Genomic DNA, 21,235 nt, shown 5'->3' with positions numbered 1-21,235 from the left:
GATCATCATGGATCAGAGCTCCCCTTTGTTTAGGGGATTTAGCTCCTGCTAAATCAGAACTAAAAATTAGAAAATGGCTACTTCCTTGCCTCATGACTGAACCACTTAGTTTTGCTCAAAGATAGAAATGTCGGTGCTTGTGTTGAAGGCATCGCCAATCAAGACACGCTCTCAGTGAGTTGGGCTATCTTCTCATCTAATTGTATAAGATATCCCTTCACCCCATCATCCATCGAAGTAGAACTAGCAGCCATATTTGTCTTTATCCTTTAATGTACTTCAAGCATGAATAGCCCTTCTACGGCTCCCATAGATGTAGAAAACTAAAGCTTTGATACTAACTTAATCTGATCAAATCAAGTTGGAATTCTACCAGGTAAGAGCATGGCTCTGATACCAACTTGATCCGATCGGAGAGAAGGAAGAATTTTTTCAACTTGCTTAACTCGAATCTCCCAAAAAAAAAACTAGAAGAAAATAGAAGAATTATGAAAGTAGGGCTTAACTCCTATTTTCTTTCATTGATCATCCACACCACTTAAACTGAGGTGCATAACCCCCATTTATAATATTAGCGAGGTTGCCTCTTTCACTATTTGGGTTGAATTCTATTCCTAGTTTGAATAGGATTAGGTATCCTAAAATAAATATAATTAATAGAAATATTATAAAAAAGCTAAAATTTAGAAATATTTTAGAAAAAACTAAAATTCTTGAGAAGGTAGATTTTAACTTCTGCATCAACTCTGCCTTCTATCCTTCTACCTGATTTTTCTCAGATAGAGAGCTATGCTCGATCAAAGTCTTACATTAAAAAAAAATAGTTTGACCAGCCTGTTTTAGGGCCTAAACGATTGAATATCATCCCAATTCAACCTTCTAGATGTAGATTTTGAAAAATTACTTAACTTCAAAAAAAAAAATCATCTCAATCAGGTATGGCCTTCAAAAGTTTGATATGCGACTCGGCTTTCCAATATAATGGATCTCGCTCCTGCTCATAGTAATCAAAGTGGTCCACATCCAGTTAGTGATTTTTCGGAATACTCGTTGTGGCCAAATTATTCCACATCGAGTTTGGTGATCTCCTTAGATACTCGTAGTGGCCAAAGTGATCTATATCAAATTTGGTTATCCTCCTGAATATTCGTAGTGGCCAAAATGGTCCACATCAAATCCAGTGATCTTTCTAGATCAGCTGAAAAAGTTTTCGGAGAGGTTTTGGAGGAGAGAAGCATTTTCATAAAAATAAGGCTGAGAACCGAATGAGCTTATATGAAGGTAAAATACCCAACTCAATCTATAGCCCAAGAGCTTTGCATAATTGATGTGCTTATGACCAATATAAGATAGCGTGTCGGCAGGGAGGTCAGAGAAAAGGAGAAATTATATCTTATATGGTGTGCACTATATGGCCATGCACACTGCCAATCACAATCGTTTGTTCCTATAGTATTGGACCGAGATGAATGCTTGATAAATGGGGCCCATAGAAATGAGCAGTGATAATTGGCGTGCACGGTCACGTGGCCAAATGGTGCACGCCATGTAGGCTATAATTTCTCGGAGAAAAGGGAGTCTAATATACGATGTCTTTGTTGGCCTAAGTTTACATGAATATCATAAAATCAGCAGCTGATCCTCTACAAACCAAGTTGAGGAGCAATGTTCAATTGGCTGAAGGGATGACAACTAGCTTGAATATCCCATCGAGTCGCTTGAGTTTCCCAAATAGACTTCTCACCATGATGGAATTAATTCATTATATAGTCCGGCAAAATAGGAATTCATAAAGTACTGGTGCATCGCTACAGGAACAAGCAACTGTGATTGGCACTTGGCAGCATGCACGGCCACGTAGGATATAATTTCTTCTAGCAAAAGCCCCTCTTTTACCACTTCCTAATGCACCAATCAAAAGATTCAAACTCAAATCAATTGAAAGTTGGTGGTTACGATGTCTTCGTGAGATTTTTGTTCTGTCCATTTCTACCACTTTTTTATACACCAATCAGACGATTCAGAAGTCAAATCAATCGAAAGTTGGTGGTTTGCATGCCATCGTGAGATTGTCAATAAAGTTGTCAGTCCTGTCCATTGAATTTATATGGTAATGCTGATCTTTCCTTTTATTAGCTCTCTATCAGACTGACTGTAAGCAAGACGATTTGGTCAGATTTGTCACTTTAAGTTGAGGGATTAGTTGAGTGTTCAATTCATTTAGTTGAGTTCTCTGCAAAGAACTGATCTTTGTTCCTGCATGCTGGTAAAAATATGCAAGTAGTTACCCTTTTTTCAATCAAGAAAAATTCTACGCAGAGCAACTCAATTCACTGCTCCATTTCCCATCTCATGTGTGACATTGCACCTAGCCCAACCTCCCACGTATCACACCAATTGCCTCGTGCCATGTTGGATGGAGAATAGAGAGGTGAATATAGATCTGATCACGGTCCGATTCTAACCGAGAAACTAGATCGGAACCGAACCGGAAAGAATCGGAACCGGAACCGGAACCGTGTCTCACAGTTCTTAACCGAACCGGAACCTTGAGGAATACGGTTCGGTTAAGATTCTAGGTTTGATGGAACCGAACCGGAACCGAAACCGGAGCCTAATTTTTTCTTTTTTTTCCATTTATTATAAAATAAATTAGTTCCAAATTTATTTAATGTAACTTATTATTTTTTTATGATATTATCTAGTTGTATTATTAAAATTTACTTTGATAGTTAATAATAAAATGAGGTACAAATTATCATTTTGTATTAATTACACAATCTGTTTGTATTTATTATTTTTTTCCAAATTAATTACACAATCTATTTTTTTTCAAAATTTTATAATTTATGTTGAAAAATCGGAATCAGAACCGTCTAAAATCGGAACCGAAACTGGCGGTTCTAGAACCGGAACCGAACCGACTATTTTCGGTTACGATTAAGATTTTAGGTTTTTGTGAAACCGGAACCGGCGGTTCCAGAACCATGGCCAGATCTAGGTGAATAGAGGGTAAACCATAGCATTACTTTCCATGACTGCTAACTAGAGATTCTAATTAATTTCTTTTGGACTCATACCTAACAGGAAAGACTAAGAAAGACATCTACATAGAAATCTATAATTTATTAGTTACAAGGTGCAAATCATTGGTCCTACACATCAACAACATCTCCTAGAATACTGTTTGGCCTCTGTCGAGCCCTCATGCAGTAAATATGCATGCAGTGAATCAAATCATCAAAAGTACAACAGTTAGGATTGCTTTTCAAAAATGTTTTATAGTGTTTTTGTTTGGTAGTAATTAACACTGTACTACAGCGTTGATGCATGCTTTGGTATCACTCTTTTAGAGAAATCAGCACCTAACGCAAGAAAATGACTCTTTAAGTGTCGGTCGCATGCTAATTTTTGTTCTTTTGTTTTCTTTTCTTTGTTGTAAATATGGCAAGTCACTTGCTACTTCGACATAATGTAATGGACGTAGACCAGCTTGGGTAAGTGTATGGGTGAGGATTAGAAGGCAAGTGAAATTTTCCTAGTAGGGAATATAAGCAAGTTGTCCTTGCTGAATGGGAGAGAAGCTGGATGGAGCAATCATGACACTTTCTGATATCTTGAGGAGAAAAGAAGAATATTAGTGCAAAATGGAGGATGGTTGATGGTTAGGAAAAAATTAGAAATTTGGTAGAGTTATGAGCTGCTTTAGAGAGACTAAATTATGGCGCATATACATGTGACATAATATAGATAACAATAATATTGCAGGAGGTGGTGGAAATGCAAAAATTTTGGGTTTCATGAGCGTAGTTCTTCTGATTATACAGTAGAATAGGTATCTCTATACTAATACAATTTTGTAGTTGCAACAACTTTTAATGAGTCATGTTCTATCATAAAGTGATTCTAGGTATTACAATTTTCTCCGGATATGGTTGTATATACCTGATCCTTTCCAAATTTAATGATGGCAAGTGCGGTAAAATGCACTTTTTTATTTTTTTTAGATGTAGTGGTTGGGTGAGGCAATTTAAAGAGCAAAGAAATGGAGAGATCGACCACCATGGTTTGAGTAAACAAGGTTTAAAGATTATAATCGGATCCAAAAAAAAAAAAAAAATCATTTGTTATGTTTCTTTTTTTTTTTTTTGTTTGATGTAAAGCTGTTATGGTTTGATTATTATTATTGTTATTATTATTATTATTAAAAATGAGTGGACGAGAGCAAAACTCGCGCCCAGGATATGCATCCCCGGACGGTGGGGTAAGGCTAACGGTCGCTGGAATCCATGAGCTCTATCCACACAGCGAAGCATTTCTTCTTCAACTACTAATTCTTCTTGCATTGCTGAGAGGAAGAAGATTTCATGTAGGAGAAGAAGAAAAGCTTGGCTTTGGGAGAACAAGAGGAGGAGAGGATTCAAGTTCTTGAGGGTAGCTGGTCTCCATTCTTGTCTTATATGTGCCTCTGGTTATTTTGCAGCAGCGATCAAATGGATGATCTCATCGAAGAAATTGGTGACTCCCCTCCAGGGTATCATCTCTTCACCCACTTCGTCGTTTTTATGCATTTTGTGTCTCTAAGTTTTCATTTTGGGTTGTATTTTTCTTTTGTTCATCTGCAAAAGGTTCATATAATTAGCAGTCTTGGAGATCTTGGTTTCCTTTTATCAAACAAAATCTATTGGGTTCAAAAGATATTCTTGGTTTCTTCTGTGCAAAGTTTCATTTTGGAACCTTCCCTGCTCCAACTTTCATTGAAAATGGCTCATCCCCGACATGATTTTTATAAAACAGAAAGAAAAAAAAATTCATTGTTAGGCATGGATATTTTTCTTTTTATCTCTGTTCCATGATGTTTGGTTCTCCTCCTCTGCCTCAGTTTTTCTTTCCATCAACTCCAATTTTTCCTTTCTTATCAATGAATGAATCTTCTGATGGGCCCCTCTTAAGTGCCCATTTTTTCCTCAAGAAAAAACTTCAATTTTCCTTTTTCTTTGGTTTTTCTTCCTCTCTTATGTTCTTTTGTTTTACCCTTCTATTCTTATGGGACTTTGTTATTTTATTTCTTAAGGCATCAATTCTTTTGCATTGAAGATATTTTCTCTTCTATTATTGTTTCTTTTTTCAAAGAAAGAAGACATGTTCTTATTGCCATGCCTTTCCTGACCAAGACACTCACACACAGGCACAAACATAAAAATTGGATTTATCTGTACCTGATCTTAGTGCCAGTATGCTCACTGTTTTATTATATGGGTTTTAATTTCAGCACATATTTTGTTTTTTTTTCCATATATTCACAGATTTCTTCTATTTAGTCCAACATATGTTCTTCTTTCCCTTCTCAGAGAAAATGCCAATATATCCAGAGAGTGCAGTGGAAAGCCCCCTCGAATAGGAGGATTTTTTTCAGGCCGTGATAAAGATACAACCAGCTTGTTATCTGTCTCTGTTTCTGCTCAAGGTAATTTGCCAGCTTTATCTTCCATTCTTTCTTTCATATAATTTTCATCATGTTCATGTCTGAATTCTCCCTTCCACTTCATAGATTTGAGGTCACTAGACATGGAGAAGGATACCCTAGAAGCGACAGAGGTATCATCTCCTAGAGGAGTCCTCGAAGATGGCTTGAGGTGTTCGGATTCGGAGACAAGTTCTTCGAAGGCCAGCACATCCTGCTCTGAAACACAATTGCTCTCGAACAGCCCTTCCCTATGGAAGGGATTCTTTCGTTTCTGGAAGCAGAAATCAATGAGGAGATTATCCAGTTTTCCTCCGCTCGGAGTCCCAAAGCTATCAAGGAGGAAGAGCAATAGGGAGACTCATGGCCCCAGATCAGACAACACCACTGATTATGACAATTGCTGCTTCAAACCTTCTTGGAAGAACTTCACACTCTCAGAGCTCCAGAAAGCCACCAATAACTTCAGGCCAGGTTGGCTCATCTTAGCATGATCTTTTCTCTGAATAACCTATCCTTTCTAGTAGATTTCTAGTGGTACTTAAATTATGCTGTGAAGACATCCTTATGGTGAGTCTTTAGCAGTTATTACTATTCCCTTTTATTTTTATGTTGTTTGTTAATCTGTGGAAGAGCAATCCTGTTGCTGCATTCCAGTTTGGCCTCAGAACATTGTCATCTTCACTGTTCATTTAGATTCTATGTCTAGGGAAGTTTTGAAGGGTTGTTCCATAGTTTCATAAGCCCAAACTGTGACTTAAAGGAAGCTGCCCCCAGGTTTGCACTTCTAAAGTAGGTTTCATTGGCAATATGCCAAGGTCTTCACTTGTCTAAAGTTGCTCTAATAGGAATTCTGGATCCATACTTTGAGAGCTGAGATCAAATGCGTAGGTGATCACAGAATTTGCTAAACCCTTCTTGACTGTGTTCCATAGATGACACCGTTTGAACGGATAAAATACAGAATGATAAAGATCCTGGTAATTTTTGATTTGTTTATAATTGTATCTTAACATGTACTTTTCTTTTTCCTGCTTCTGTTTGCATTTTCTTAAACATATGTCTGTGTTTTATTTTAAGTAGTGTCATATTTTTCATAATATGAGAGTGCTAATTCAGTAACTCTGTGGTAAATGTGATTTTAAAGGTCCTAAAATTCTGACATTGGAATGACAAAGTTTTGCTGTTCAATTGACCTGGTGTTCAAATTGGACTGCTGCAATGGTGAAAAATAAACTTCATAAAGATCTGCTGTAGTAATTCAGAAATGGTAATCAAATAACCAATAAGATATGGTTTGCATGTCTTCTCATGCTTCAATGCTAAATTGGACAATGATCAAGAGGACATTTCGAAGTCGCATTTCTTTCTTTGCATGTTAAGCTACAATATCAGGTTATTTTCATATGCTGCATATCAAGTTTAGTGTAAAAAATCTCCATTCCTCTTTTCTATTGTAGAGAACATTATAGGGAAAGGCGGTTATGCTGAGGTTTACAAAGGAAGCCTAGAAGATGGACAGCTTGTAGCAATTAAAAAACTTACCCAAGGAACAGCAGATGAAAGAACAAAAAATTTCTTATCTGAATTGGGAATCATAGTCCATCTAAATCATCCAAACACTGCCAAATTGATTGGCGTTGGGACTGAAGGAGGCATGTATCTTGTTTTACAGCTGTCCTCTCATGGGAGCTTGGAAACTCTTCTTCATGGTAGTTATGTCAACATAAAATCTTTTCAAATCATTTTTCCTCTGTTGCAGTTTTTAATCTTTTTAATCCTTTGTTAGGTTCAAAGGATAAACTAAACTGGGATGTGAGATACAAGATTGCCACAGGGACAGCAACAGGTCTTGAGTATCTTCATGAGAGGTGTCAGAAGCGCATCATTCACCGAGACATCAAGGCTGCTAATGTGTTGCTTACTGATGACTTCGAACCACAGGTATCATTCATGTAGATCAAGTTTGTTCAGGCATTGTCTACTAGATTTACCACCGATATTCTAATAATTCTGCTGCGATCTGTATGTGCAGCATACTGTGAGACTTTTGGAAAAATTCCATAATCTAAATTTCTTCTTTTATTGCACAAGGATTATTTGAGAATTATTGTGTTGAAGTCATTGAAGTTCCCACGTAATTATATAGTCCCATGAAAAATGAATTGTTTTCATGGAAATTCAGGAAGATCCAGAAAAGCTCTGCCGGTAGGTAGAAGAAAAGGAGGACTTTAAAATGCATATATGAAGCAAAGCTAAGGGATTGCAATTAATAGGAAGAAGATTTAATTTTCCTTACAAATAATGTGCAGTGGATAGTATAGAAAGGCACGATCTGGGTAAAAGTCTTAACATGAGGGTGCAAGTTGTGAGAGAAAGTTGGGAAGAACATGTCTGTCTAGATTGCAAATTTTTGCCATTGATAAGCATGGACGGCAAAAACGAAGAGGCCAAAAAGAAAACATTGATCCAATTGTAACAAACTAATGAGATGAAAATTTTGCCAATCAGTTAAATCTTAAAAGAATATGAAGAAGAAATAGGATAATTACAAATATTTTGTCAAGAAAAGTAAAGGTTTACTGGTTTACTGCTTCCATTGTTATATTAAGTGCAGATATGATGGATTCATACAGTCTGTAGTTTGCATTACTAAAATTCATATTCAACCAATTGATTAGGTTCTCTGTGCTTTGTTATTAGAATTCACAACTTCATATGACTCTTTAAAAAAACATTGATTAAATAAACGCTTTCAGCATAAGTAACTCAGACACTTTTTTCTAAAGAAACATGACACAGTTACTTATTTTATTCTGATCCAGATATGTGACTTTGGCCTTGCTATGTGGCTGCCTGACAAGTTGACTCACCATACATTATCAAATTTCGAAGGCACATTTGGGTCGGTGAATAATTACTTCTCCTTTTACTTCTGTTCTTGTCATCATTGATCTATTGTGAGGTTGGTCATTTACTTCTTGCCATTTTACCTTCTTATTGAGCAGCTATCTCGCCCCTGAGTACTGCACTCATGGGATAGTTGATGAGAAAACTGATGTATATGCTTTCGGGGTTCTATTGCTAGAGCTTATTACCGGACGCAGAGCAATAAATGCATCACAACAAAGTTTAGTAATGTGGGTATGTGTTACTTATTTATATGTCAACATCTCTTGGTGGCACAGCACATCATCTACAATGATAGAATTTTCCAACATACTGTAACAGGCAAAGCCATTACTTGAAAAGAATGAAATCAAGGAGCTTGTTGATCCTTTCCTAAATGATGCTTACGACCTGAAGCAAGTGAGATGTGTAGCACAAACAGCTTATATGTGCATTCAGCATTCATCGGTTTTGCGACCTCAGATGAGTCAGGCATGCACATAACTCTGAATCCAGATACATCTTAATTTGCAAGATATAAGTCTGGACCTCAAATGATTAGCATTTTATGTTGGTGCAGGTATTAAAGCTACTAGAAGGTGAACAAATGCGGTCTGAGTCCATGAAAGGGATTCACAAGCCACTTATCCGGAGGACATATTCAGAGGAACTCTTTGATGCAGAAGAGTACAATGCGACAAGATATCTGAACGCTCTTACTCAACATAAGAAGCTTGCTCTGGATTTATAAACCATTAGAGATCCATCTGTTGGTGGCTCTATGGAATGTCAGTATCATGGAAACTCAGATTCTGTAGTGTTTCAAATGTGTGACTTGGATTACACACCAACTCAATAGCATTTGTAAGTAGAAAGTCATGTTGAATGCACCAAATGTCAGTCCTAAAGGGAAAAAAAAAGAGTGACATGGTTAGCATCACGTGAGATACCTTTCTGTCAAGGTATCCTTGTTTCTATATCATAAATCTTAATATTTAGCATATGCAATGCACATGAGAAAAGTTAAGATGGCTATGATTTCTAATTTTCATAGAGTTCAAATGAAGGGAGACAACATGGAGAAGTCTACATACTGCACTATATTTTGTTATACCAACCTAGAGAATATTTGAAACTCACAAAATATTATTAACAAAGATTTTATGAAGAAAGCTTTTGAGTCCAATACGCAAAGATTTTATGAAGAAAGCTGTCAAGGTATCCTTGTTTCTATATCATAAATCTTAATATATGCAATGCACATGAGAAAAGTTTGGATGGCTATGATTTCTAATTTTCATGGAGTTCAAATGAATGGAGACAACATGGAGAAGTCCACATACTACACTATATTTTATTACACCAAACTAAAGCATATTCGAAACTCATAAAATACTATTAACAAAGATTTTATGAAGAAAGCTTTCGAGTCCAATATGCATGCTGAAATCCAAATCTTTAACCACTATCTGTAGAGAGTGGTGAAATATCTATCAATGTATCCTTGTTTCTATATAAATAGTCTTAATACATCATGGTTTTGAATTGGCAATAGATATTGTACTCAAGTTGTCAGCAAAGAAAATTTAATTAGTAAACTGGGCTATTAGCCTTCTTATGCGTACCATTCCTTAACAACAAAAGCTTTTGGATCAAGTGGTTAGTTAATGTGGTTTTAGAGCTAAAATTGCAAGAGGTCATGGTCCAAATCGCTTCTGCATCATTTATTTCCTGACCTGCTTGTCGCCTTGACTAGTCTTGTTTTCAACTCATTATTCCTCCAATTAATGGTAGAAGCAGCATGAGGGGCTTAACTAGGAAAAATAGCTTGAAACATCACAGTCCAAGGATACCCACAAATTCTGCTATAAGGCAACTAATTCAACTAGAAACTCCTCAAAATATCACCCCTCAGTGGGAACTGGTCCTCTAATGGAACAACTTTTCTATAGTAAATCTTTTAAGAAATAATACTGGAATACGCCATTGCATAAGATCCTTCAAAAAAAATGATCCCATGAGAAGAATAACTTCTAGAACACTGGTAATTCCTTTATCATCAACTTTTCTAAAGTAATTTCTCCTTTAACTATTGGAACATGAGTGCATTTGCATGACATATGGAAGATAGGAAAATGAAAGATATAGATTTAACTAAATCATTGTCTAAACTTAAACATATAGGGAGATCACAATTTTGTTACAAGAATTGTATAAGATGCTACAATAGTGAAGAATTGAGCACCAATGTGTCTACTATATTTATACGATGGCCATTCTATGTGCAAGCTTGTCCCTGCATACTATAGTGCCGTGGGATCCTTTGGTTATATAAGCTAGATTAAACACTTGCCTAACTCCAAAACCAAAACGAGGTATGCAGTCTTTATTTTCAAACTTTTCTGGAGTTGCAACTCTTCTTTTATGTCCTTTACGCTGTTTAAAGTTCAGGGAGCTTAATATACGTCCATTTATAAAACTCTCTTCCACCTCCTCTCTCACACGCACACACATCTTTTAATCTAAATCAGTCTAAAATGGGTTTTCCAAACATGACTGGTCTTCGAAGACTTTTCAATATATGTGGGGCATTCCAAAATTGTTGCAGAAATGGCAACTAAGAGGGGTGAGCACTAATAGTTTACAATTTCTTTAGCTACTTAGTACTTACTCCACTTGGTGTGCATTATACGCTTATCTCATTAACAAATTAAATTCATGGATTTTATCTCCTATCCTCTTCTGATTCATCATAGAAATTTCCATTCTGAAAATAAGTTTAGATTCGTGCAGATGGCAAATGAATCTGCAACAATCTCAGCAAGAAAAATCTCTTTTAAGAAACAAACTACAAGTTTACACCAGATATCTAGATATTTCTCTTAAAAAAAATCAGCAATGAGAGTTTGACTGTCGCTAAATCATATTCATGCTTACCTTTAACTACTTGTAGCTGAAGCACCTCATTGTGGCAGCTGGTGGGAGTCTATAGGACAGTGATACTGGAGAAAGGTGGGGAAAAGGGATGCCTTTGAAGCTATTCCTATATTTTCTTATATATTGGATCCCTTTTTCTTTTTCTTATTTTTTTGTGTCGGGGGTGGATCTTTTTTTTTTGTCTAAAGATACAATCACCTTATTTGTTTTGCCACATTTGGAAGTACAAGATAATGCAGTGGTGGTCATCTGGATTTTATTTTTTGTCATCGTGCGGTTTGTACTAATGTTATTCAAGTTATGTGTAAAAGAACATGTTAGTAAATATATATACTATAAGCGGAAGAAGCAAACAAAAGCCTTTAGACTTGTGTTTCTATGGCTTGTGTTAAGCGTGCATTTATGCCCTCTGTTTTTCCCTAAGTTTTCATTTTAAGCAATAAATACCCCATGAGATACTTCTTTTTATGTTGACAATGTCAGAGAGTTTTCAGAAATAGTTCAAGCAAACCCTATAAGTTGTTGGTACCAGTCCTTGCAGGAGGGACCTGGAGATACCTGCTAGAATGCTATTGTTTTATGTCCAAGACTGTTGATGCATCGCTAGATTACTGAAGCTTCCTTATTTCTCCATAAAGGTTTAAATAAGCGAAGCTTCAGGTAGGGACCGCCCTGCTAAAGATTGGCTCATCTTAGAATGGTGTTGAGTTTGAGCTTAGCTCAGTAAGTTTGATGAGGAGCTTGTTTAAGGGATTAGGTAGAGCATGAGAACCTCAGGGTTTCATATGAAAGCTGTTGGGGGGAAAATATTCGTCACGCCTGCATGAATAGCCGAGCAGACCTCCTCCGACCTGGAGCCGCCCGAGCAGACCGAGTAGACCCTCCGACCCGGAAGCGCCCGAGCAAACCCCCTGACCCGGAAGCGCCCGAGCAGCCCTACTGACCCAGAGACGCCCGACTCGCGCTGTGGTCACATCCCCCCGCAGCGCGACCAAAAAACCACGCCTTGCTTTCGTCAACAATCAAAGCATATGGCTCCTGCAGGCACTCAGCTTACTCAACAATCAAAACGTATGGCTCCTGCAGGCACTCAGCTTACTCAACAATCAAAGCGTATGGCTCTTGCAGGCACTCAGCTTGCTCAACAATTAAAACGTATGGCTTCTATTATCTACGGACATCAAGCCTCTTACGGCAAACCTACTTGGCTATGAATGATGGTATGACTCCATGATGACTCGAGAGCTTCGGCCTAATCTCCTACAGTAACGGCATTGATTCACACGATCGAGCATTGATTTCTACTGCATGCCCAATCGTACTACAGACCGTTTGCCCCGTCACATCACAGGTAACCCAGCCCCTTCTATAAAAGGGGAACTTCCCCATTTTAAAGGGGGCTGGAGAAGAAAAAACTCTGAACATTGACTACTCCCGTTCATACACTTGCCCCCTCTAACTTAAGCATCGGAGGGCCGGCACCGGGGTTTCCGGCGCCGGCTTCTTGCAGGTCTCTCGGAGGACGTCGCGCGCCGCCAGATCGCCGCCCGCTGGTTCTCACCGGAGCTCCTCCTTCCTGGCCCAGTGGTCACCCCCGGGTCCAAATTCCAGCAACAGTTGGCACTAGAGGAAGGGCCCGAGTCGCGGCCATGAAGCTGAGAAGCAAGGAAACTTCTAATGCCTCCCGACGTCTTCCACCTAGCCCTAGACACTCTGTCCAGAACTCACCACCTCCGGCCGATTCGACTCCTCAAGTTCGGCCGGAACAGTTTGATGCCTTGGTGCAGCAGGTTCAGGCCTTGGCTGCTGCTGTCCAAGGCCTACAACCTAGGGGCGTCCCGACAGCACCGTTTCCTCAGGCCCTGGTTCAGCCGGTGCCCCCTTCAAGTGGACCAGCCCCCCAAGGCCAAGATCTCCATGCCCGAGCATCCTGGAGAGAACCCCCAGTGAGGGGTCCAGGCGACTGGCCGCAACCGTCGGAGGTCGAGTCAGTCCCAGGGCAACCTGCGCCCGAGCAGACCACCGTGGCGATCCCCTAGGGCGACGAGCTCGACAAGAAAGTCGAGAAGCTGGAGCGCCAGATCGAGGCGCTCCACAGCAGGAGGGCGGGACGCGAGGGCGACTTCGAATTTACCACGAGGTCCCCCTTTTTCCAATAAATCGAGGATGAGCCGGTCCCGCCGAGGTTTAAGATGCCCCAGGTGGAGCCCTACAACGGCATGACCGATCCCCTCGATCACCTGGAGAGTTACCGGGCCTTGATGGCACTGCAAGAATCCTCGGAGGCCATGCTCTGCAAGGCTTTCCCGGCAACGCTTCGAGGAGCAACTCGTCTTTGGTTCGCCAGGCTGAAACCCAGCACGGTCTCTTCTTTCGAGCAACTCGGCAGGCAGTTCGCCGCCAACTTCGCTGCCAGCCGACCCCAGCGGCGGACTTCAGACTTCCTCCTCGATATAAAGCAAAGGGAGGGAGAGTCGCTCAGGGAATATCTGGACCGTTTCACTGCCGCAACTTGGGAGGTCCGCGAGCTCGACCAGTCCATAGCCATGTCGGCACTCAAGACTGGAGCTCGGTCTTATATGTTTCTCTTCTCCATCGAGAAGAATTTTCCAGTTGACTTCACCAAAATGCTAGTCCGGGTGCGGAAGTACGCGAAAGCCGAGAAAGCCGTCGCTTCTAGACGAGGCGGGGCCGAGCAGACCTCCAAAAAGCAAAGAGGCGTCATGAGGAGCGCGGCCGTCCCAGAAGCCCGTCTCCGCGCCGAGCTAAGAACCTGCCTCGTCTGAAGAGTCCACCCCGGCTGCGGGGACCGCTCCGACCAAGAACCCCGCTTCGTCCGAGATCTCCGCCACGGCCCCGCATATCCAACGGGAGGTACGAAAGTTACACTCCCCTTAACGCTCCTCGGACTGAGATCCTCATGGAGATCGAGGGTCGGAATTATTTCCGGCCTCCGCCCCCGATGCGGAACCCCGGGGCCTGGCACAACCCCAAGAAGTACTATCGTTTCCACCGGAACCACGGTCATGATACGGAGGACTGCTTCCAGCTCCGGGACGAGATCGAGGCAATCATCCGCCGAGGAGTGCTCAACCGGTTTGTGCGGAACCGGCGTGAAGAAAAAAGACCAGTGGAGGACGTCGTGCAGCATGGAGAGCCGAATGCTAACAAACCCATTGCTGGCACTATCAACACCATAGATCGGAGGGCCCCAGCCGGAGAACCCGCTGGGAAAAGACTTCTTCTAAAGCGCTCCCGCACCTCTAAAGTCATCTCTTTCTCGAATGAGGACCTCAAGGGAGTTGAAACTCCCCACGATGATGCTGTGGTCATCTTTATGGTCGTAAACAAGTTTGATGTAAAACGCGTCCTAGTTGATAATGGAAGTTCGGCAAATGTTTTGTACTTTGATGCCTATTCTAGAATGGGGATGACAGAAAGGCAGTTACGGAGGGTGAACGCCCCACTGATCGGGTTTACCGGAGACTCAGTTCCAGTGGAGGGCGAGGTCGATCTCCTAGTTACGGTCGGGCTCGCCCCCCGAGAGAGTACCGTGAGGATGGGTTTCCTCGTGGTGCGCTTGCCCTCAGCCTATAACGCCATCCTTGGACGGCCAGGGCTCAATCCACTTCGAGCCATGGTCTCAACCTGTCACCTACTTATGCAGTTTCCCGCCAGCCTAGGAGTTGGCGAAGTCCGTGGGGACCAGGTGATAGCAAGGTGATGCTAAATGGCGACCTACAAGGCAAAGCAACCAGCCAAGGTGTCAACTTCGGCGCCAAATGACAAGCTCTCGGCTGAAACTTTAGAGACACGGGTTGGCCCTCAGAAGTAGCGGGTAGAGCCCGATGAGCTACTCACCCAAATTTTCTTACGAGAAAATTGTCCTGAGCTAACCGTGCAGGTCGGCTCTGGCCTTGATGCCCGCAAGAGGGATCGCCTTATCAACTTCCTACGGGCCAACATGGACATCTTCGCCTGGTCGCCCGCCGATATGCCGGAAATAGATCCGGAGGTCGCGGTCCACCGACTCCAAGTAAAGCCAACCTATAAGCCTATGCGACAAAAGAAGCGAAGTGCCGCTCCAGAGCGATAGCGAGCAGCGGCCGAGGAGGTCGACAAACTCCTCAAGGCCGGCTTCATCCGGAAGATATCCTATCCGGAGTGGCTCGCCAATGTGGTCCTCGTCAGAAAAGCTAGCGAAAAATGGCGCATGTGCGTGGACTATACTGACCTGAACAAGGCCTGCCCGAAGGACAGCTTCCCATTTTCCAGCATCGACCAGCTCGTAGACTCCACCTCGGGACATGAGCTGTTGACATTCATGGATGCCTTCTCAGGGTACAACCAGATTCGGATGGCGCAAGAAGATGAGGAAAAGACGGCCTTCATTACCGACGGGGGCACCTATTGCTACAAGGTGATGCCCTTCGGCTTAAAGAATGCTGGAGCCACTTATCAAAGGCTGGTCAGCCGAATCTTTAAAGACCAAATAGGCCGAAACATGGAGGTCTATGTCGATGACATGTTGGTGAAGAGTCGAATGGCGAAGGATCATGTGGCTGACCTCGACGAGGCGTTCACCATGCTTCGAAGATACCAGATGAAGCTCAATCCTGCAAAATGTGCATTCGGAGTCACCTCAGGCAAGTTCCTTAGCTTCGTGATTACCCAACGGAGAATTGAAGCCAATCTCGAGAAGGTCCGAGTGCTTCAAGAGATGGTGCCCCCGAGGACAGTTAAAGAGGTGCAGCGGCTTACAGGACGAGTCGCAGCTCTCGAGAGATTTGTTTTCCGATCTGCCGAGCGTTGTCTTCCGTTCTTCGCGACTTTCAAGCGGCCGAAGAACTTCTTGTGATCGGCGGAATGCCAGCAAGCCTTTGAAGAGCTTAAGCGTCTTCTCGCTTCTCCTCCTTTGCTCACAAAGCCTCAGCAGGGTGAGCTCCTTTATCTGTACTTGGCGGTTTCCCCAATTGCAGTGAGCTCGGTCCTGGTCCGAGAGGAGAATAAGCTTCAGAAACCGGTATACTACACCAGCCAGGTCTTGAGGGATGCCGAGACCCGATATTCAAAGCTGGAAAAGACAATTTTTGCCCTGGTCGTTTCGGCTCGGAGGCTCCGGCCCTACTTCTAAGCCCACACGATGGCCGTGTTGACCGCCCAGCCGATGAAGCAAATCCTGCAACGATCAGATCGTGTTGGAAGAATTACAAAGTGGGCCGTCGAGCTCGGAGAGTTCGACCTCGAGTACCGACCCAGACCGGCGATCAAGACGTAGGCACTCGCCGACTTTATAGTCCAGTGCACTGTGCCAGACGAGGCCGAGCTCGAGCCTGCACCAACAAAGCAGACCCCGAGGTCGACGTGGACTCTGCACGTCGATGGTTCCTCGAACTTGGGGGTAGTGGAGCGGGCCTCATCCTCACCAGTCCAGATGGAGTGGTTGCCGAGCAGGCTCTACGCCTCGAGTTTTCCGCCTCAAACAATGTGGCGGAATACGAGGCACTCATCGCCGGGCTCAAGTTGGCAAAGGAGCTGGAAGTGAAGGACCTAAGGGTCTTCAGCGACTCCCAGCTGGTTATGAACCAAATCTTGGGCGACTTCGAAGCCAGAGAGCCCACGATGCAGGAGTATCTCCGGAAAGTGCGGGATCTCACCTCGACTCTGAGCTCTTTCCACATCCAACACATTGCCATGTCGGAGAACCTCAGAGCAGATCAACTGTCAAAGTTGGCGTCCTCTCGCATGAGCGAGCTTCCGAAAGCAGCAGCACTGGAGTATCTTCGGATGCCCAGCACGAAGGAACCCGAGCCGGCCCTTTGCGTCGAGGTTGAGCCGAGCTGGATGGACGAGCTCGTCAGCTACCTGCAGGATGACGCCCTCCCCAGTGATGAATGCGAGGCTCGCCGAGTCAAGCGTCTAGCCGCTCGATACATATTGTACGAAGACAAGCTTTATCGGAGATCGTTTACCTCTTCCCTCCTTAGATGCTTCCGCCCGACAGAGGCGGATTATGCGATGCGCGAAGTCCATGAAGGGATTTGCGGAAATCATCTGGAAGGCCGAGCACTGGCACATAAGATCTACGCCAGGGATATTACTGGCCGACACTCCAGAAGGATACGCTAGACTTCGTTCGGAGACGTGACCGATGCCAGAGGAACGCCAATATTCAACGCCGACCCTCGACTTTGTTGACCTCGATCAGTTCCCCTTGGCCATTCGTCCAATGGGGAATTGATATCCTGGGACTGTTCCCTCTGGCAACCGGGCAAAAGAAGTTTTTGGTCGTCTCTATCGACTATTTTACTAAATGGGTTGAGGCCGAGCCAGTGGCCCGGATCACCGAGCAGAAGATGCGGGATTTCGTTTGGAAGTCAATAATTTGCAGATTCGGACTTCCCCGCATCCTCATATCAGACAATGGCCGCTAGTTTGATAACGCTCGCTTCAGAGAGTTCTGCTCCGAGCTCGGCATCGACCACTGCTTCACTTCGGTCGCACATCCTCAGACAAATGGAGAAATCGAGGGTAACGAATTGTACTATTTTGTAGGGGCTCAAAGCCAGGCTCGAGCAGTCCAAGGGACAGTGGGTCGAAGACCTATACAACATCCTGTGGGCTTATCGGACCACGTTCCGTGTACCCACCGGCGAAACTCCCTTCAATTTGACGTATGGAACGGAAGCTGTTATCCCATTGGAGATTGGGCTCCCTTCTCCGAGGGTAGAGCATTATGACGCCAACTCCAGCTCTTCGCAGCTCAGAAATAACCTGGACCTAGACGAGGAGACAAGGAAAGCCGCCCGAGTCCGCATGGCGAGGTACCAGCAAAAGACGGCGCAATATTACAATGCTAGAGTCAAAATCAAATCCTTCAAAGTGGGGGACCTCGTCCTCAGAAGGGCTGAAGTCTCTCAGCCGACCGAGCAAGGAAAGTTGGCCCCGAATTGGAAAGGACCCTACCGGGTCGCACGCGTCTAGCGATCCGGGGCGTACAAGCTGGAGTCTCTCGACGGGACCCCTATTCCACGAAGCTGGAGTTCTGAAAACCTCCGGGTGTATTACCAATAGAACCCCAAGGGGATCTCTGTTTGGAGCATAAGTCTCACCTTTTTACAATAACTTATCTACAATTGTTTAATTGTGCTGCGTTTCTCCTGATGTCTAAATGTTTCGTGATTCCCAGACGACCCGGCCCGGCTCGTATACATGACCCCGTACGGATACTACAATTAGCACCGGGCGAAGCCGGGCGCCTATAGCAAAAAGTTCGAGGTGTCAATGTCGAGCTCGATCTCGATCTTCCTCAAATACCTCGGCTAAGGCCGGAATGCCCCGAGGTCAATAGTGCGTTCCCAGATCCCTCGACCTCGGGAAGCGTCGCAGGTCGACAGTGCGTTCCCAGACCCCTCGACCTGCGTACGATCCTCCGACAAAGTTCGGGATGCTCCGAGTGTCGACAGTGCGTGCCCAGACCTCTCGATACTTCGGAAAGACGGGGTAGTACTTTCGCGGCCCTCCGTGGCGCTCAACATCAATAACAGGGTAGTACCTTTGTGGCCCCCCGTAGCGCCTCCCCGATAGAGTTCGGGATGCCCCAAGTGTCGACAGTGCGTGCCCAGACCTCTTGACACTTCGGAAAGATGGGGTAGTACCTTCGCGGCCCTCCGTGGCGCTCAACATCAATAACGGGGTAATACCTTCGCGGCCCCCCGTAGCGCCTCCTCGACTAAGGTCGAGATGCCCCGATGAGTCGACAGTGAGCCCGAGCTCCCTCGACCTCGGAATGACGGGGTAGTACCTTCGCGGCCCCCCGGAAACAAACGTTCGAGGTCGGCAATAAATGTTCGAGGTCGGCAATAAATGTTCATGGTCGGCAACAAATGTTCGTGGTCGGCAACAAACGTTCGTGATCGGCAACAAATGTTCGTGATCGGCAACAAATGTTCGTGATTGACAACGAAGCGCCCCAAAAATATTTGTGGATGACCGCAAGGCAACGCCCACAGATCTCCAATGACAACTATTTCTCCTAGTGTGCTGGTGTCCCCAGAAAGCAGACCCCGAGCAAAAGAGCATCCTCAAAAGTTAGCTGAGGAGCAAAGCTGCCGACCTCAGCGTGAGCCGCTCGACTCCGACGGTACAAAAGGTACATTTTAATCAGTACTTGTATTCATTCCTGCATCAACTGAATGCTCAAATAAAGTCCCGACCAGCATCGGGGCGCTTTGCCGGATCAATCATGGGCCGACCTCATCGATTCCGCGCGCACCACTCGTCAGTGAACCCTAGTCCGATTGATACCGGCAGCTCGGTGAAATTTGATCCCGAGCTTGGGGACTTGCATCGGGCCTGTACCTAGACTTGTTTAGGTCGGGGGAAGGGTCCGACAATTCGCTTCGGCAACTAGAGCTCCGAGCTCACGGAGCCTATGACATTTGAGCCAAGTTAGCGACCTCAGGTCCTAGGGCTCGGCAGGATTCAGTGCCGAGCTCGAAAGCTTGACGAGCCCGAGGACAGGCGAGTGTCTCGGACCTAAATACCGCGATATCGCTGGTCGAGGGTCCGAGCAGCGGGAACTTAGGACCCGAGTCAAGGACTTGGCAAATATGCCAAACCTAAGTCTGACTACGTAATGAACGTGGTTGAGGCCGCAGAGCCCAAGTCCATGAACTTGAGTGAACCCGAAAAAACTTAGATCTACTGAAAAGCAAGACTTGAGTCAACCACACAAATTTAGAAAGAAAGTTCATTTGGAAGAAAAGCCCGAAGGCTGAGTACAAAATTGAGGCTCGGCCGTATAACAGACATAAAGGCCATCCTCCTTCACAAAAATAACAAAACAAAAAAGAAAACCCTAGGGGGCGAGCGCGGCACCAGCAGCCGGGATCCCTTCGGCCCCACTGTCCTCAGTAGCCTCGGGGGCAGTTTCAGGAACTCCCGTCGGACCTTCTTCAGCAGCTGCTGGTTCCTCCGTGGCGGTCTCGGTCCAGCCGTCCTCAGCAACCTCGGGTGCTCCCGCCGGACCTTCCTCGGCAGCGGCCTCGGTCTCTTGAGCGGTTTCTTCAACCGCCCGAGTCCCCGCCTCAACCGAGTCATCTGCCTCGAACTCGAACCCCGCTCCCGGTTGAAGCAGGTCGAGGTTAAAGTCGGGGCAGAGCCGCTTCAGTTGATTGCGGAAGTCGTTGAAGCCCTGAATGAGCCCCTTCACGGCCTCCTCTTCGAGCAGGTCGCGGAACTCTTCCGATTCATGGAAGAGTTGAACGGCGCTCTGGGCCTGCTCCTGGGCCTCCTTCTCCCGAGCTCCGAGTTGAGCTTCGAGTTGCTCGGTCTTAAGCTCCGCGTTCTTTATTTCCTGCTCGCGGACGACGAGCAGGGACCGCACCTCGGCCAAGCAAGCCTCGGCAGCCCGCAGCTCTGATCTAGTCAGAACATGAGCGGCCTTCTCTTCTTCGAGCACCTCGGTCACAATTCGGACTTCATCCTCGGTGGCCCCCACTCTAAGCAAAACCTCCTTCTTGTGGAGCTCGAGCTCCGCCAGCTTTTTCTCGGCCTTCTCTTGTGCCCGTAAACACCGACAAGCTCGTTCTTTGCAGTCTGCACCGATCGAGATCAGTGTCTCGATCTCGTGGAGGTGCTGTAAGCAAGGCAGAAATTAGGCCGAGGATAGAATTAGGGCATAAAAGCTAAAAGCGTAAGGAATAAATAATAGTAAATAATGAAGATTTATCCGAATAGCAGGGAGGCGAGGTGACTCCAAAAAATTGTTCAGGCTCATGGCCTGAATTTTCGCCCTGTCGGCTGAAAGAAGTGCGACGCGGAAGATCTGCCGCGCCGTCTCAACGTTCTTGAGGGCTGAGTCGCCCTCGAACACTGCCCATTCCGGAATGTAGGACTGCCTTTCTTGTTGGCCCTCATCCTCCGGTGGGTCGGGGAGGCTGG

At 44.6% G+C, this 21,235-nt stretch overlaps 1 protein-coding gene across 2 annotated transcripts; it reads left to right on the top strand.

Moving 5' to 3' along the window:
- Positions 1–4,256: 4,256 nt before the first annotated feature.
- LOC103707537 (receptor-like cytosolic serine/threonine-protein kinase RBK2) lies at positions 4,257–9,388 on the top strand. Of its 2 annotated transcripts, none has more exons than XR_003385810.2 (9): positions 4,257–4,534; positions 5,352–5,467; positions 5,552–5,938; positions 6,925–7,176; positions 7,254–7,408; positions 8,290–8,369; positions 8,473–8,604; positions 8,696–8,845; positions 8,934–9,388. XR_003385810.2 is itself a non-coding variant. In XM_008792067.4 (9 exons), exons 1-9 carry the CDS (start codon positions 4,461–4,463, stop codon positions 9,102–9,104), a joined length of 1,521 nt encoding a protein of 506 aa, XP_008790289.1. In that variant the 5' UTR covers positions 4,258–4,460; the 3' UTR covers positions 9,105–9,388. The 2 variants fall into 2 exon arrangements, 1 of the variants encoding a protein (XP_008790289.1); XM_008792067.4 differs by having other exon boundaries at positions 4,258–4,534; positions 8,473–8,608.
- Positions 9,389–21,235: the final 11,847 nt, after the last annotated feature.

This window comes from Phoenix dactylifera, chromosome 1 (genome assembly GCF_009389715.1).
Source record: "Phoenix dactylifera cultivar Barhee BC4 chromosome 1, palm_55x_up_171113_PBpolish2nd_filt_p, whole genome shotgun sequence".
Classification (NCBI taxonomy): Eukaryota; Viridiplantae; Streptophyta; class Magnoliopsida; order Arecales; family Arecaceae; genus Phoenix; species Phoenix dactylifera.
The sequence above is the reverse complement of the archived record's forward strand: the minus strand, read 5'-3'. Positions and strand labels throughout refer to the sequence as shown.